The sequence below is a fragment of the Bidens hawaiensis genome, unplaced genomic scaffold, assembly GCF_021521415.1.
Source record: "Bidens hawaiensis isolate Kalapana, Puna unplaced genomic scaffold, B.hawaiensis_p1.1 tig00002923_1, whole genome shotgun sequence".
NCBI lineage: Eukaryota > Viridiplantae > Streptophyta > Magnoliopsida > Asterales > Asteraceae > Bidens > Bidens hawaiensis.
Window position 1 is genome coordinate 151,896 of NW_027504959.1, and position 18,460 is coordinate 170,355.

Here is an 18,460-nt window from a genome sequence, read left to right on the forward strand (position 1 = left end):
AAAGAGAAAATAATAATAATAATAATAAATGTGTTGGGTTTCGGGTTTGACAAATAACGAATGTTACACTTTAAGCTTTTAAGAAAAAGCTCATACTCAATTAAAAGTTTTGTTTGGTTCATGGAGCTTGAAACTTTTTAGGTTAGGAGAAACGCTTATAGCTTAAGCTTCTACTAATAGCGTTTAGAAAGAGCTACAAGTTATTAGTATTTTAATTTACTTAAATAACATTCCAAAATAAATATATTTACTATTATTGTTTTTAATTATGCCCATTTTAGTAATTTTATACATTTTATTAAAAGCTACAGCTATTCTGCCAAACATCTAAATATATCTAAAAATCTATAGCTAACACCTACCTACTACAACTTTCAGCCACCACCTAGTAGCTTCCAGCTACAGCTACCAGTTAGTTTTGTTAAACATACCCTACGAGTATGGCATAAGCTTTTTGGAGCTTCTAGCTTCAAGCTTTTAAGAAAAAACTCCTACTCAATTAAAAGCATTGTTTGGTTCAAGGAGCTTGAAGCTTTTAGGTTAGAAGTAAAAGGTTAAAGCTTCTACTAGTAGCGTTTAGAAAGAGCTACAAACTTTTAGTATTTCAATTTACTTAATTCACCTTCCAAAATAAATACATTTTACTATTATTGTTTTTAGTTATGCCCATTAGTAATTTTATACATTAAGCTCCAGCTACTCTGCCAAATATATAAATATATCTAAAAAGCTACAGCTACCAGCCACTAGCTTTTAGCTACAGCTAGCAACTAGTTTTGCCAAACATATCCTACTAATACAAGCATTAAGCTTTAAGTTTTCCTAACCTAAAAGCTTCATAACCCTTGAACCAAACAAAACTTTTAATTGAGTATGAGTTTTTTCTCAAAAGCTTCCTGCCAGACATACCCATAATAACATTCAAATTTAGTTACAAATCTGATAACATGTAATTATTTTCTTATTTGCAGCTTTTAATGGAGGTTCAAATTTTTCAATGCTAAATGAAATTGATGTTCTTAAAATCTCTCCATGCACCGTTAAGGTTAGAGTTTGGGCCATCAAGGATAACAAACATGCAAACGAAAACTTCTTGTACTTGAATTAAATTAACTATGTATGTGTTATAGTTCAAGTAAAATTATCCTCTTTTTTCCACCCTTACGTAACACGGGTCACTATACTAGTTTATCTTAAATTACTACATATACTAGGATCTATTATAAATGCCTCATAATCAAAGAATCATACAAATTTAATGGTAACATCGTCTAAAGAAAATTATCAAACATATATACACATAAAAAGTAATCTCTATTTTTATCTTAAGACCGAACCTTTCATTCATATCAAACAACAAGGATAAAGTGACATGTAAACAAGTTCTATTATAGCTCCGTTTCGGATAGCAAACCGTCTCTACTAAAATCAAAGCTTTGGATCTTAGGTGTAGAAAAATTACAATGCACAACCCACTAAACCATGTTAAAGTATTCCACATCCTCCGAAGCTAAAAACTTCATCCTTTTTATTTCTTAAAAAAAAAAGAACAATAAATGCTTAATTAAAAACTAACTAGTAATTGGCCCCGTACAAACAAACCCGCCAACCTTAATCTCTTCCACCACATTAAAATGATTTTCGTTTAAGTGATTTCTTTTCCCACCCCTTGCTTGGAATGTGTACATTTGATGATATGAATCTTTTGCAAAACAAACATATTTGTTTCGCTAACTGGACCGCGGACCTATCATGAACACCACGTTCCGTCTATTTTTATTTTCTTTTTCTTTTTTATTAAATAAACACAAGAAAAAAGAAATTATTCTTTAAAGAAAATAAAAATAAAAAATAAAACATAAAAAAACAAAGTAAAACAACCATCTTCCTCCATCTCACCTTTTTTATTTTTATTATTATTATTATTATTATTATTATTATTATTATTATCAGAGAAAACATAAACCACGTTGCAGCAACCCAGATCTATCTAACCCTAATTATTCTTCATTCCATTGAGGTGAATCGATGGATCTCCCAGCAGCCGAAGAGCTCCAATTCCTGTCCGCCACCGACATCCTGAAAGAATCAATCGGCATCCCGAAGCAATCCCCCCACACCTTCTACCTCATCACCCTGACCCTAATCTTCCCCTTATCATTCGCCATTCTAGCCCATTCTCTCTTCACCCACCCCCTCATCACCCAAATCCAAGACCCCTACCTTGGCTCACACACCTCCCAGTGGACCAAACTCCTTGCCTTCCAGTTCTCTTACCTCCTCTTCCTCTTCGTCTTTTCCCTCCTCGCCACCGCCGCTGTCGTCTTCACCGTCGCCTCCCTCTACACCTCCAAGCCCGTCTCCTTCGCCTCCACCATCAACGCCATCCCCTCCGTCTTCAAGCGCTTGCTCATCACTTTTCTCTGGGTCGGCCTTGTCATGGTCCTCTACAATGTTGTCTTCCTCGGCTTCGTCGTCCTGTTGATCATCGCCATCGACACGCAGAACCTCCTCTTGTTTTTCTTCTCCCTGGTCGTTGTCTTTCTCTTGTTTCTTGTTGTGCACGTTTACATTACGGCTCTCTGGCACCTGGCCTCCGTGGTGTCCGTGCTGGAGCCGCTTTACGGCTTCGCGGCGATGAGGAAGAGTTTCGAGATTCTGAAAGGGAGGGCGCGGATGGCCTCCGTGCTGGTCTTTGGCTATTTTGTGATATGCGGGGCGATTAATGGGTTGTTTGGGGCGATTGTGGTGCATGGCGGGGAGTACGGGTATGGTGTGTTTTCGAGGATTGTGGTTGGGGGGTTCTTGGTTGGTGTTCTTGTAATTGTGAATTTGGTTGGGTTTCTGGTGCAGAGTGTGTTTTATTACGTGTGTAAAAGCTACCATCATCAAGGAATTGATAAGAATGCATTGTATGATCATTTGGGTGGTTATCTTGGAGAGTATGTGCCTCTTAAAAGCAGCATTCAAATGGAAGATTTGGAATAAACTCACTAAGGTATGAAATTGTAATGTTTAAATTTCGATACTTGATGAAACTTTATTGTAACTTGAAGAATTTGATTCATACTGTTTTGGGCTGTTTGAATTAATAATTGGCATTGATAGAGAACCAATATGATTTAGCTGACTGACTTAGGGTTTTTGATTTAGGCACCTGGTAGCGTCATGTGAAATCTTGTGGGTCCCGCTTTACTATGACGAGTATGCTGGCGCGTTCTATATATCCAGCAAAGTTGGAGTAGGATCACTAGACTTGTTCACTTTGTGTTGTTTTGTAATGTACATTGTAGTACTGTAATAATCATGATTGTAATATACACGGTTTCTTTTGCATCAGGAAAGATTATATGATAACATGCTTGTTTTTAACCATCTTACTTGTGATTATTTTATTGTTTACACTTATTTTGAATGAAACATAGCTGATTCAAAGGGATCGAAGATTGCTTTTCGGAACACCAACAGGCGTGTCTCTAGACTTCTTTTCTACTGTCTTGGAAACTTGTTTAGTTGTTTTACGGCCCCTTCTGATAGATTACGTGGACTGCTTAACCATATTCCTCCATCGACCACCAGTGTTGTCCCATATACATATTTACCTTTAAATAGCAATTCAACCAGGTTCAAGGTTAGCGAGTTTCATAAAGTGATCCGTTACGACCCATTGTATAGTTTAAGTAGATCCAAATTAACCAATTTTAGGAAATAAAATCTACCAACAAACGTTTAGTTTGAGTGACTGGCCTCCATCAGATGCAAGGTAAAGAACAGCCATGTCAATATTCCATTCCCCCCCCCCCCATTCTGTACAAAGAAGATTCTTGTTTCTCTTCAAAAGTTCTTTCTTGCGTACGAGCTGGGAAGGGCCTGTGGTGTCATCAATGGGGCCTGGTGCAATCCCATTCACTTTGATTCCAAAATTGTTCCCCATTCTAGTGCTAAACTCCTTGTAATGCTATCTACAGTTGCCTGTTACATCCAACAAACAAGTTTGATTGTTGAGGTGTTAATATTATTATTATTATTATTAAATTGATTAGATTTAGTGGTGCAAATGAGCTGAGCCGCTCGTAAGTTACCTCACATTGTCTCACTTAACGCTTGAAACAGGCTGAGCTCAAAACAATCTTGAGCCTAAACTGGAGCTTATTTAATAAGCATGCTCAAGCCTGAGATTCACATATTGAGCTTAACTTAGCTTGTGAGCAACTTATTATTTATGTAAATATAATAGTTTTTATTTTAGGCAATAAAGATATAATAGATACCATCCAAGATTGAGTTTTAGATAGAGCTTGAAACAAGCTAAGCCGCTGAGGCTTGAACGAGTTTAGGCAAACTCAGGTTTTAGACTTTTAACTCATTTACCTTTGCAGCGGAGACATGGACTTGATACCAAGTTGCTCTATAATGCAGAGTTGCGCTTATGTTTTTCATTATGCCACCATTCTTTAGATGTTCAAATGCTTCATGACACATTGTTAATGTCCCAACTCCTAACTGCATCTATGTCTATCACCTATGTTGCACGGAAACGCCTAGCATGATTGAGTCTGTCCTGGGGACGTATACGCCGGCAAAATGCCGCTGAAATGTTTCCTGGCCGATTCCGAAAATCGGGGATGGGCCGTAAAACGTCTCCAGGCTTGGGTACTGCTTAATCAAAGTTTCAGAAACGTTTACTTTGAAAGGACAAAGGACAAAATTGAAGGATTCGGTGCCGGTGATATGGTTTCTGCAGGAAAACCATTGAAAAAGAGGGAAGAAAGAAGGGAGGCTGCGTGGTGTTAGTTTTTTAGGGTTAAACAATTTTAGGTTTAACATTTAACCCTTGGTGGTGTTAGTTTTTAGGGTTATATAATTTAGGTTTAACATTTAATCCTTGATCTTAGGAGGATGGGAAGGTCTAAGGCGGTTGGCCCAGACAACATACCCATCGAGGTGTGAAAGTGTCTGGGGGAGGAAGGAGTCATGTGGTTAACTACTCTGTTCAATAGTATTCTCAAATCAGGTAAGATGCCAGACCAGTGGAGGAGCAGCGTTGTAGTCCCTATCTATAAGAACAAAGGAGACGCCCAATGTTGTGGTAACTACCGAGGAATCAAACTACTAAGTTATACTATGAAGCTATGGGAAAGAGTGATTGAGGTTAGACTTAGACGAGAAACTCAGGTTACGGTCAACCAATTTGGCTTCATGCCTGGGCGTTCCACCACAGAGGCAATACACCTTATAAAAAGATTAATGGAAAAGTATAGGGAGAAGAAGCGTGATCTACATATGGTGTTTATTGACCTAGAAAAGGCCTACGACAGTGTGCCACGACAGGTGCTCTGGGAGTGCTTGGAGGGTAGAAGAGTACCCAGGAAATACATAGAGATAATTATGGATATGTATACCAGGAGTGAAACAAGTGTCCGTGTGCCAGTGGGGGATACTGATTTCTTTCCTGTAGAGGTAGGTCTTCACCAGGGGTCAGCGTTGAGCCCGTTTCTTTTTGCAGTAGTCTTGGATGAGTTGTCAAAGTCGATTCAGGGGACTCTCCCGTGGTGCATGATGTTCGCAGACGATATTGTGTTACTTGCTGAGAAAAAACAAGATCTAAACATGAGGCTTGAGGAGTGGCGAACAACCTTAGAGACAAAAGGTTTAAAGATTAGCCGATCTAAGACGGAGTACCTCCACTGTGATTTTGGTGGGATAAACGACAATGATGACACACACATCACCATTGAAGGGTAGATGGTCCCGCAGGTAACGAAGTTCAAGTATTTAGGATCATTTGTACAGAGCGATGGGGAATTAGACAGTGATGTGACCCATCGAGTTCAGGTAGGATGGTGTAGATGGAAAGCAACCACAGGTATATTGTGCGACAAGAGTTTCCCGACTAAACTAAAGGGAAAATTCTATAGGGTGGCAGTTAGACCTGTAATGCTATATGGAACCGATTGTTGGGCCATCAAGAAGGCACAAGTGCGGAAGATGGAGGTAGCAGAAATGAGAATGCTACGTTGGATGTGTGGGCACACAAGGCTAGACCGAATAAGAAACGCTGTGTTTCGCGAGAGATTAGGGGTGGCGAACATAGCAGACAAGATAAGAGAGTGGAGATTGAGATGGTCTGGACATATGAAGAGAAGACAGACGACGAATCCTGTTAGATCCGTAGAAAACATTACTATAGAGGGGAGGAGGGGTAGAGGACGGCCGAAATTGACTTGGGATGAGAGGATTATGCATGATTTGATAGACCTAAACCTCTCCGAGGACATGGTTGAGGATAGAAATTCGTGGAGAAGTAGAATTAAAGTTAAGAATTTTTAGGGAGAATTGAATACCTTAGGGCTTAGACTTAACTTATTTAGGTCACATACCATAATGGTATTTCTCTTACATATATTATTATTTTTATAATTATTATTAGTTTTTATATAGCTGTTAAACTGTGATCTTATTATTAATATTATTATTATTAGTAGTAGTTTTTATATAACTGTTAAACTTTGATTTCCTTTATTTTGCTTCATACACATGTACTTAGAGCCGAGGGTCTCTTTGGAAGCCACCTCTTTATTCCTTTGGATAGAGGTACGGTGTGCCTACATCCCACCCCTCCCCAGACCCTACTTATAGCTTTGCTGTCGGTGGGACTTTACTGGGTATGATTGATTGATTGATTGATTTAATCCTTGATCTTTTATTTGTTTGCATTTAATCTCTAAAACTTGTTACATCTTACATATAAAATTAAAAAGTGTTAGACTAGGTTATATATTTTAACATTAACCCTCTCTATTTAGACCAATTTACATTAGGTCCTTCAACTTATAATTTATACATAAAATGTTTAAAATTAATATTATATATAGAAAAAATATTATATATATATATATATATATATATATAGAACAATGTTATAATAGTATATTTTTCTTAAAAAGTGTAGAAAGTGTGTTTTCACCATTCGATCTAATAAAACACATCACACAATAAACATATCGCAACTAAAATAAACACATTTTTCATATCCACCATTGCATTTAATCTCTAAAACTTGTTACATCTTACATATAAAATTAAAAAGTGTTAGACTAGGTTATATATTTTAACATTAACCCTCTCTATTTAGACCAATTTACATTAGGTCCTTCAACTTATAATTTATACATAAAATGTTTAAAATTAATATTATATATAGAAAAAATATTATATATATATATATATATAGAACAATGTTATAATAGTATATTTTTCTTAAAAAGTGTAGAAAGTGTGTTTTCACCATTCGATCTAATAAAACACATCACACAATAAACATATCGCAACTAAAATAAACACATTTTTCATATCCACCATCAGATAAATATAGCTAACGCACCAGATTACTTCTTACACTTATTAGACATACTCCACTTCTTATTTTAACTCCACCTTTAACCCTTTTTATTTAGACCAGTTTACATTTGGTCCTTCAATTTATAATTTTTATATAAAATGTTTAAAATTAATATTATATATAGAAAAATATTATATATATATATAGGGAGAGGATCATGAGAGAACTCTATTTTATGGAGAGAACTAGAGAACTAATAATGAAATATTTTTAATTTAATTAAAAAAATATTTTTCAAATTTTTTTTCTTTCATCTTCTTCTTATATGTTGTTATTCTTCACCACAAAAAAGTATAAAAATAAAAAAAATAAAAATAAATAAAAAAAATTAACGAGTAATGCATATATGCAATACACCGACTTTTTTTTATAATGCATATGTGCAATAGTGTGCATTTTGATATTTGAAATAGTGTTGAATAACATATATATAGTTGTTTGTATTATATATTTACAATAGTGTTATATTATTTACAAAAATTTAAAAAAATCGATATAGTGCATATGTGCATTACTGTTGTATTACATATATGCAATAATGTATTTTGCATACAATTATTAGTGTTGTATTTGCATATATTTAATAATGTGTATTGTATAATGTATTTGTGCTGTATTGTATGCAATAAAACACTATTTTATAAATAAAATACATATTAATGAACATACGCATTACATCGACGTTTTTTTTTAATTTTTTTTTATTTTTTATTTTTTTAGAAACAATATCATCTTATTAGAAGGAGGAAAGAAAAAAAATCACAAAACAATTTTTTAAAAATAATTAAAAATAATTTTTTACTAATTCTCTCTTTAAGAGGAGTTCTCTTTAGATCCCATCCATATATATATATATATATATATATATATACATATATATATATATATACATATATACATATATATATATACATACATATATATATATATATATATATACATACATATATATATATATATATACATACATATATATATATATGTATATATATATATATATGGTAAGGATCCTAAGAGAACCATTTGAAAATTGAGAACTTTGAAAACCATTTTGGGGGTCAAATTATTCTACAAAGTGTAACAAAAATGGGAAGTGTGAGAAACCATAAATAATTGGCATCTGTCAAGTGGAGACCAAAAGAAAAAGGGTATAGAGGTAATTGTACACATTTTCTCTCTCCACATACAAGGCACATGTTAATATCTCCATTATTTTAGAATGTTTATAACTTTTTCGTATGATATTTTAAAAAAAAATTCGTCATAATAACAAGCGTTTTTTTATCTTTAATATGAGTATGATTTTTGTTATATAAAATTTAAAACAAAAGTTACGTCATTGTGTATTTTCGCTTATCATTGTGTTTTTTTCGTCATTGCGTCTTTTTTCGTCATTGTGTTTTTCGTCATTGTGTCTTTCAACTCATCATTATGTTTTTTTAAATACTAATAGCACTGTTGTGTAATAACAATATGTAAAAATAATGATAAATAACAACAAATTATCTAATACATAAAACACAATGATTAATACATGTTACACAATAACTTGAAACGTAAAACACAATGGTGAATACGTATAACACAATGACCTAAAACGTAAGACACAATGGTGAATACGTATAACACAATGACTTAAAATGTAAAACACAATGGTGAATATATATAACACAATGACTTGAAACGTAAAACACAATGGAAACAACATATTACACAATGACTTGAACGCAATATACAATGAACGCAATACTATTTTTCTCAAATTAAATGATTTTGTCATATTTCAATCCGAATAAAAGACAATGAACGTATTACACAATGACTAAAAGTTAATGACGAACAAAACGATACAATGACGTAATCTTTGTTTTAATCTTTGTCTTTAATATGAGTACCAACTGAAAAAATATAATGATCAAAATCTATAATACAATTCATATGAAAACTCAACTAAAAGACACAATTAACAACAAAAAACACAATTAAAAAAACCCATTAATTTATTTTTTATTTTTATATAGCATATGATACTCATATTAAAGATAAAAAACGCTTATTATTATGGTGAATTTTTTTTAAAAAATAATGTCGTATGAAAAAGTTATAGACATTTTAAAATGATTGGGGAATTGACATGTGCCTTGCATGTGGAGAGAGAAAGTCAACAAATGTGAGTTATTACCTTCATGCCCTTTCCATCAATTTTTATTTATTAAATTAATCTCAGCCATTCAAATCTAAGATCAATGGACTGGATTACTTCTCACACTTCTCATTTTTGTTGTCCTTTGTATTTTAACTTTACCCACATTTTGGACCACTAAAAAATCATCTAAAAAAATATTTAAAAAAATCATAAAACAAAAAATAATAAATTAAAAAAGTAAAAAAACCAAAATTCTTATATTTCATTCCGGTTTCATTAAAAAAAAATAAAAATAAAATTCAAAAAAACAAAAAAAAAAAAAACTTCGTAGTATACACATATGTATAATTTCATTTAAACTCTAATTACGTAATGTACACATATGCACATTATCATATACCTTAAATTGTACATATGTGTATAAAAAAACATGTATAAAATTTTAAAAATAAGTATTATACATATGTGTATAATTTTGTTAAACCGATATTTTTTTTCAATTTTTTTATAAAACCAGGATGAAAAATAAAAATTTTTGTTTTTTTATTTTCGAGTTTTTTTTTTGTTTTATATATTTTTTTATTTTTTTTTGTTAAATAGAGTATTTTTGTGGTCTAAAATGGTTCTCAAAGTTCTCAATTTCAAAATAATTTTCACATAATCCTAATCATATATATATATATATATGGTTCGGATCAAATATAAATGAAATTAACGTGATAATCATGTTATGATAATTACTCTGCTTGATTCTCACGTTTAGCACGTTAATTTCATTTGTATGTTAACCTTCCCCTATATATATATATATATATATATATATATTATATCGTTTAAAATATTATTTTGCCGTACCCTTGCCATATATCTTGGGTTTTTGATTTTTTTAGGTTTTTTTTCTATAACTCCTTCTCATTATTCTCATTTATGTCTCATTTGTAGAACAACTTGACCCATCAAATATATACTCGGTTAAATGAATTATTGTGACATTTATCATCTACTATTTTCATCTCCTCCAAATAAAAATTGTTTTTTAGAAATCCCAATTGTTTAGGCATTACATTAGAGTAAAATAAAAGAGAGATGAAAATATATTTTTTAGAGCGACGACTTTCTTGTGTTATGCCACCGCACGACCCAAATTTGGATAGCTCCGTTGTCCCACTATGACCAAACTATGTTGTCTTACCCAGGGTCCGCTGGCTTCAGAGTTTAGCTTAGGCGTTCTCCCGAAAAACCATACTACCGGCTGCTACTTGACCGTCGGTGTGCCAACACATGAACAATCTTCATTATGGAATTAAATAAAAGGTCAAGTTTAAAGTTTAAGCTACTCACGTTCGTTCGTGCCATCCGTACATGCTAGAATAACTTTAAGCTACTCATGGCCGTTATGAGCTCGGTCCAGCCTCCTCGTTCACTCGCCGTCTTCCAATCGTGTATAGGACCCGCCACTGGTGAGTTCCCGAAGGAAAATGATAGGCGAAATAAAGTGTTCGGTTGAAACAATGAAGATTACATTGAAGTGGAACAACCACAACAAGATATCTCCATCCGCTTCGCGGAAGCGGGATCCTCTCTTCAAAAAGGTCCAATGCCAATGGCAGACCTAGACGAAAACCCAATACTCTGGCTCAATAAGAACAGTAAAGAATAAATGCGGAGTACAACAAGAAATTATAGGAGCAGATGAGAAGATAATCGAGTCGACTGATTCCACCGATGTTGGTTTATCCGAGAAATGAACAGGAAGACCCTTCCAGTGAAGACATTCCACGGCCTTTACACCATGGTCTGGAAAAGACCGTAAGCCAAAAAAACACGTAGAAGAGAAAAACTCGGAAGCCACAGAGACCAGTCGAGAGGTCAGGGAAGAAGTCATGCCAGAACCTGAGAACAATCCCCTGGCCAAAGTCGAGCAGTTCGCATGAAAGACACATTTGTTAAAGATCGAAACTCCCTGGAAAAAACAGGAGTGATCAAAGCGGAAGTGATACACATAGCTCTTTCCCAAAAGGTCAAAGGCGAGTGAAAAAGAATTTCACTACTACCCTGTTGTAGATGTCGATTTCAATAAGCCATACATGCCATATATTTCACAGAGAAATCTAAGTTCGTCCAAAGGATTACGGAAACCCCGTTACAGTAAAACTAAAAGTTATCTTCATCGGTAAGGAAGCATGATAGAATGACAAATCCAAGCGACCACTTGCAAAGCTTTATAGCGGCAGGCGGGGTTGCAGGCTGGACTCTCTTGGTTTGGTGCCACATGTTTGCACTAACCCTTCATGGAGCGGTTAGAGAATGGTTCGAAAGACTATTAAAAGGCCGAATTACTGGTTCTGAAGTTCTAATAGCCAAATTTTCACCACACTTTAGCCAGCAGCAGAGACACAAGCGTGACTTCGAATACATACTCACAGTAGTTCCTAGAGACAATGAGTCAACTGAAGACTTCAACACGTGATACAACAAGGAAGATCATATAATAAGAGGAGTAAGCCAAGACATGATGCGAGCATGCTTCTATCAAGGGGTCAGAAGCGATGACCTTATCCGTTGCTTGTCCGGGCGAGATGGCATGTCCCAGTCATGAGATGCCATAATGAACGCAGCCAAGGTGTACGCAACAACCGAAAAATCCTTAAACAGGAGAGATTACTCACGAAATGACACAAATCGAGCCTAAAGGATATAAGGGAAACAAAGGATAAGGGGTTGATATTGTCCAGGATCCAGAAACTCGCGGAAGCTCCGGTATTTACAACGTCAAAGTTGTTGGTAGGAGAGAAATAAAGTGACCACAACCGCGGAAACAAAGAGAGAGAATGGACACCGTTATCAAAAACCCCATCTAAAATTCTTGCAACATAAAATGTAGACTTCAGGAGGCCAAAGCCAATTTCCAACAGGAAAAACCTGGAAAATCCAAGTATTGCAAGTTCCATGAGGACGTTGGCCATACAACAGGCGATTGCACAAATCTAATCAACGAAATCGAAGAGGGGGTGAAGTCGGGAAAGCTGGATCACTTGGTGTTGGCAATTAGAAAACTCGCAAGAAACCAAGGAATAGGTAGAGATGACGGCCCGCCAAAGAAACATATAAAAAATCTGAATTCTCATATGCTCCAAGGCGGAAGGCATTAAAACGCAAAAAGGCTAATACCGAGCAGTGAAGCCTGGAAGGAAGAGCCAGTCGTCTTTCCAAGAATAAAAGGTGGACGATGCCTAAAACAACCTTTAATAATCAGCGCCCTAATCAGTCACTACCGGAGAAAATATGTCTTCATTGATCAAGGAAGCACCTTAGACATAATGTACCAGCAATGCTTTGATCAACTAGACGTGGAACAAAATAATGTTTGAGCCAATCAACGCATCAGTTTCCGGGTTCTCAACTCAGGTTTCCAGTAATATTAAGTGATAGAAGACATTATCGAATTGAAGAAGTAGAGCTCCTCGTGTTACTGGTGCCACACCCCAACCTAACAGATGTTCATCACAGTTATCACACGATTCCATGTTTTTCCCGATGAGGTGTGATATTCATGACAAAACGAGGTATGTCTTATTCACTACGTAGAGAGTAAATGATAAATCGGTTAATTTGTAACGATTAAACGAGTACCAAATGATACTGATTTTGACCCGTATATATATTGAGGGGTCAAATATGAGTGATATATATATATATATATATTATAGTGGCTAACGTGTTAATATTAATGTCACACCCCAAACCACTGCCTAGGCGTATAACACATATGTTGGTACCACATTTATAAATATATCAGAGTTAAGTATTAAAAGCGGAAGTCTTATATATGTGGATTTAAAGTGTAATATCTACATTACAAAAGACGGGATTATAAAATACCTGTTTAACGTATTACTTGTTTATACAAAAGATTAATTGTTTATATTAAACCACCATTTATATATAATGTTTAACAAAAAAATCCGAGCCATCAGATATCTTAAGCACTTCGTTATCCCAAGCTTCTATTCTTGATTACATGCAAAATGTTTAGAAAATACGTCAGGAATACATGCTGGTGAATATGCTGACGCTAAAATATTTTCTTTTACTAGATTACCCCTCGAGACATAACTTAGGTCCGACCCATCGTGGCTTAGGAATAATCAAGCTTTTAAAACAAACACACAATTGTAAACTTAAGTCTCACACAAGACACCTAGCAAACAACGTAGCGTTCGACATTACTTAGGTACCATAGGTATACACATGGGGAGTCTCACTCGGACATAACTTAGGTCCGACCCATCATGGCGGAGGTCATGACCAAGTGTGGTGCGGTGTGCCCACCGAATTTTTACCACGTATGTAAGGATCCAAACAAACGTACACGAAAGCCTGAGGGCTAGCGATTACTTTTGTTTATAACGTTTTAGAGAGACGTAGTCCCATGTGATTTATTTAATTTATTTTGACTCGATTAAACAATTTTAATAAAGTTGGGGCGCATTCACCTTTTCTTTTGGATCAGCTTCAATACACTATCTGAGGGTCTTTCCCCTTTCTTGCTATCTCGCACATATAATTCGAGTATAACTATTTGTTAGTCGGACATACAATCCGGCTTAAGACCTCTAGTCTCTTTTTTTATAATCGTTACCTCGATTATATTTTCTTTTATGAACCTTTTAGTTCAAAATCTCTTTTCTTTACTTTAAAACCTTTAGTTAAAAAGTATTCTTTCTTTCTTTTCTTTTATAAGTTATAACTCTTTCTTTTTAACTTATTTTCTTTTCTTTTCGTTTATAAGATAAACCTCTCGTTAATCTTATTTTAGTTTTCTTTAAAACCCTACGCGTCTTCTTCTTAAGAAAAACATACTTTTATTTTTACTTATTATCTAAGAATAATCATAAACTTAAATAATAATACTTATAACAAAGAATCACTTTCTATCATATTTACATTTCTCTATTTTCTTTTCTTTGTTATGTTTTCTTTTATTTATCGAGGTATCGAGTATATCCTTGACTTAGAGTTTTAAACCTTTTAATAATTTATTATTATTTTATTCGGGCATTATGCCTACCTTCATTGCCTTAAAGAAACCCTACACAATCGAGCAACACTTCGACGCTGCTTCGTTTTCTTTATCTTCTTGATCGACACATTTCCTTGCATACAAAACGAGGCACATCAATACTTCTCCACACGTCGGCACGCTTTACGAGATGGGTCGTCGGGACATCGTGGATGGCTTGGTCTTTAATATGTCGTCGGTAGTTGGCACATACTTCGAAGAACGTTGGATTTTGGACATGTTTTACGAGGAAGGTATGCACGAATTTCAAGGTAGAGAGAGGGAGTATATTTTAGAGAGAGAAATACCTGATATTTTGACGTTAGGAGAGAGAGAGAGCGCGAAGCCCTCTTTTTATAGGCTGATCAGGGGTCACATCGCGATACGCGATGGCCCCTTGATCAGCTCGTCGCGTATCGCGACGTATACTGCTGAGCTGCCATATAGGCTTGCCATGTGGCAGACATGATGCCACATGGTGACACGTGGCGAACGTTGTGCCACGTGTGGACACGTGGCATGCCACGTGCCTTGCTTGTCAGATGACCCATCGCGATACATGATGGGTTTGCCTTTTGATCCATCGCGTATCGCGATGGGTCAGGAAATCAGAATTTTCATTTTAAACCCTGAAGTTTAGATTTTGACATTTTTGGTCCTTAATCTTTTGAACTTGTTATTTTTAACCCGAAACTTTCATGATGTTACATCCTCCCCACCTTGGAGTGAATCTCGTCCGTGAGATTCGCTCTTAGAACAAGTGGGGGTACTTTATCTTCATTTCGGATTCCGTTCCCAAGTATATTCGGGGCCTCTTCGTGAGTCCCACTTTACTTTCACTATTTTCAACGTTCATCTCTTTAATTTTTTGTTTTTGAATCTTCGATTTGAACTGGTCGTTCTACAAATTTTATGTTCTCATTTATTTCGACATCTCTTAAAGGCATAGATAAAAGATACACCAGCTAAACATTTTGGCAGATTAGAGACGTGGAATACATCGTGTATCCCGTTCATTTCCTCAGGTAGTCGCAAACGTATGCAACAGTACCAATTCGTTCAAGTACCTCGAATGGTCCAACGAATCGAGGACTTAGCTTTCCTTTCTTGCCGAAGAAAACAACGCATTTCCATGGCGAGACTTTCAATAGAACTTTGTCACCAGCATTGAATTCCAACGCCTTTCGACGGACATCAACGCTACTCTTTTGGCGATCATGTGCCGTTTTAAGTCGTTCTCGGATTATTAAGACTTTGTCGGTGATTTCTTGGACTGTCTCGGGTCCAAACAATTGGTTATCTCCAGTTTCAGACCAGCACACGGGCGTTCTACATTTTCGGCCATATAACGCTTCGAACGGTGCGGCTTGAATACTCGTGTGATAACTATTGTTATATGAAAATTCCATTAGTGGTATATGGTCGTCCCAACTTTCACTTAAGTCTATCACACAAGTGCGGAGCATATCTTCCAATGGTTGAATCGTCCTTTCGCTTTGCCCATCAGTTTGAGTATGATAGGCGATGCTAAGGTTTAACTTTGTGCCTAACGCTTGTTGGAAGCTTTTCCAGAAGTGAGACGTGAATCGGCTGTCTCGATCATAAATAATAGAAGACAATGGTACTCCATGCAAAGCAACGATGTTGTTCACATAGATACGCGCTAATCTATCCATTGAATATGACTCGTTGATGGGTATGAAGTGAGCGGATTTTGTTAACCTATCCACGATAACCCAAATAGAATTATGTTCTCGAGTCGTTTTTGGGAGTTTTGTGATTAAATCCATTGTTATTAGCTCCCACTTCCAAACGGGAAGTTCGGGTTGCTGAAGCAATCCCGTGGGCTTTTGGTGTTCAGCCTTGACTTTCAAACAAGTTAGACATTTCGCAACATGCGAAGCGATGTCCTTTTTCATCCCATTCCACCAGTAGTTCGGTTTGAGATTTTGGTACATTTTGTCACTACCGAGGTGCATCGTGTACTTGGACTTGTGAGCTTCGTTCATAATCTTTTCACGCAAGTCCCCCTCGATTGGTACCCAAATTCGGTTTCCCATTCTAAGTATACCGTCGTCACCCTTGACTAGCGAGTCAATGGTGCCGTTACGTTTTTCATCGGAGATCTTGTTTTCATTGATAACTTGGAGTTGGGCGGATTTGATTTGTCCGATAAGATCAACTTGGAGTTTTAGTCTTAACGCTCGGACTCTTCTTGGCTTTTCATGCTCTTTACGACTTAGGACGTCAGCTACAACGTTAGCCTTCCCTTCATGATAAACGATTTCACAGTCGTAGTCATTTAGTGTTTCCATCCAGCGTCTTTGACGCATGTTGAGCTCTTTTTGCTCGAATATGTGTTTCAAGATTTTATGATCGGTATACACGATAAATCACACTCCATAGAGATAGTGCCTCCATATCTTTAAGGCAAAGATTATGGCGCCTAACTCTAGATTGTGAGTTGTGTAGTTCTTTTTGTGTATCTTGAGTTGACGAGAGGCGTAAGCGATCACTTTCTTTCGTTGCATCAGTAGCATCCCAAACCGGAATGAGACGCGTCACTAAAGACAACAAAATCCTCAGTACCTTCTGGCAAGGCAAGTATAGGTGCTTGGGTGAGTTTTTGTTGTTTAGTTCCCCATTTATACTTGATGTTTTTTACGAGTCAACGAGGTTAGGGGAACGACTATTCGAGAGAAATTTATTATGAACCTACGATAATAGCCGACCAAACCTAAGAAACTTCAGATCTCGGTTGGCGACTTTGGAATCTCACACTTAGAGATAGCTTCAATCTTAGTGGGGTCCACTTGAATACCATTTACGTTTATGACATGTCCAAGAAATTGCACTTCGTGAAGCCAAAATTCACACTTCGAGAATTTGGCGTACAACTTCTCGGTTCTAAGTATTTCAAGTAAGTTTCGAAGGTGAGTTTCATGATCTACCTTAGACTTAGAGTAAATAAGTATGTCGTCAATGAATACGATAAAAAAATTATCCAAGTAAGGCTTACAGATTCGATTCATCATGTCCATAAATGCGGCTGACGCATTAGTGAGACCAAACGGCATGGCTGTGAACTCATAATGTCCATACCTTGTTAGGAACGCGGTTTTCGGAATGTCTTCGGATTGAACCTTGAGTTGGTGATAGCCAGAACACATATCAATTTTAGAGAAATAGCTGAGTTGGTCGAAAAGATCGTCGATTCGAGGGAGTGGATATCGGTTCTTGATAGTGGCTTTGTTTAGAGCTCGATAGTCGATACATATGCACATTGATCCATATTTTTTCTTAACGAATAGAATTGGTGCTCCCCACAGCGATGAACTTGGTCGAATGAAGCCTTTCTTGAGAAGCTCGTCAAGTTGTTTCTTTAATTCTTTCTTTCAGTTGGAGCTAGATGATACGGGGCTTTGGCAATTGGTGCCATACCGGGCATAAGATTGATCCTAAACTCTATTTCACGATTGGGAGGGATTCCAGGAAGTTCGTCGGGAAAGACGGCAGGAAATTTAGAAACGATAGGTACGTATTTTATTTCTTTAGGTTTGGATTCTTCGGTGACGTAGGCCATGAATGCCAAACATCCTTGATTTAAACATTTGTTAGCCCTAATCATTGAAATTATGCTAACTTGGCCAGCGTCTTTGTCCCTTTCAATTCGAATGGTTCGTTTATCTGGGGCTCGAAGTTCGACGGTTTTACTATTGCAATTGATACGAGCATGGTTGTTGGATAACCAATCCATACCAAGTATAATGTCAAAATCAACAAGAGTCATAGGGAGCAATTGAATAGGCAGAATGTAACCGGCTAATATGATTTTTCCGTTTTCTAGGGC

General features: G+C 36.0%; 1 protein-coding gene across 1 annotated transcript; it reads left to right on the forward strand.

Moving 5' to 3' along the window:
* Nucleotides 1–2,027: 2,027 nt before the first annotated feature.
* LOC143609550 (uncharacterized) lies at nt 2,028–3,368 on the forward strand. The gene is made up of 2 exons (XM_077084276.1): nt 2,028–2,998; nt 3,154–3,368. The coding sequence occupies exon 1, from the start codon at nt 2,029–2,031 to the stop codon at nt 2,986–2,988; it is 960 nt and encodes a 319-aa protein (XP_076940391.1). The 5' UTR covers nt 2,028; the 3' UTR covers nt 2,989–2,998; nt 3,154–3,368.
* The last annotated feature ends 15,092 nt before the right edge of the window (nt 3,369–18,460 follow it).

Coding starts and splice junctions, on each gene's coding strand:
- LOC143609550 (XM_077084276.1), top strand. CDS start 2,029: ATGGATCTCCCAGCAGCCGAAGAGCTCCAATTCCTGTCCGCCACCGAC.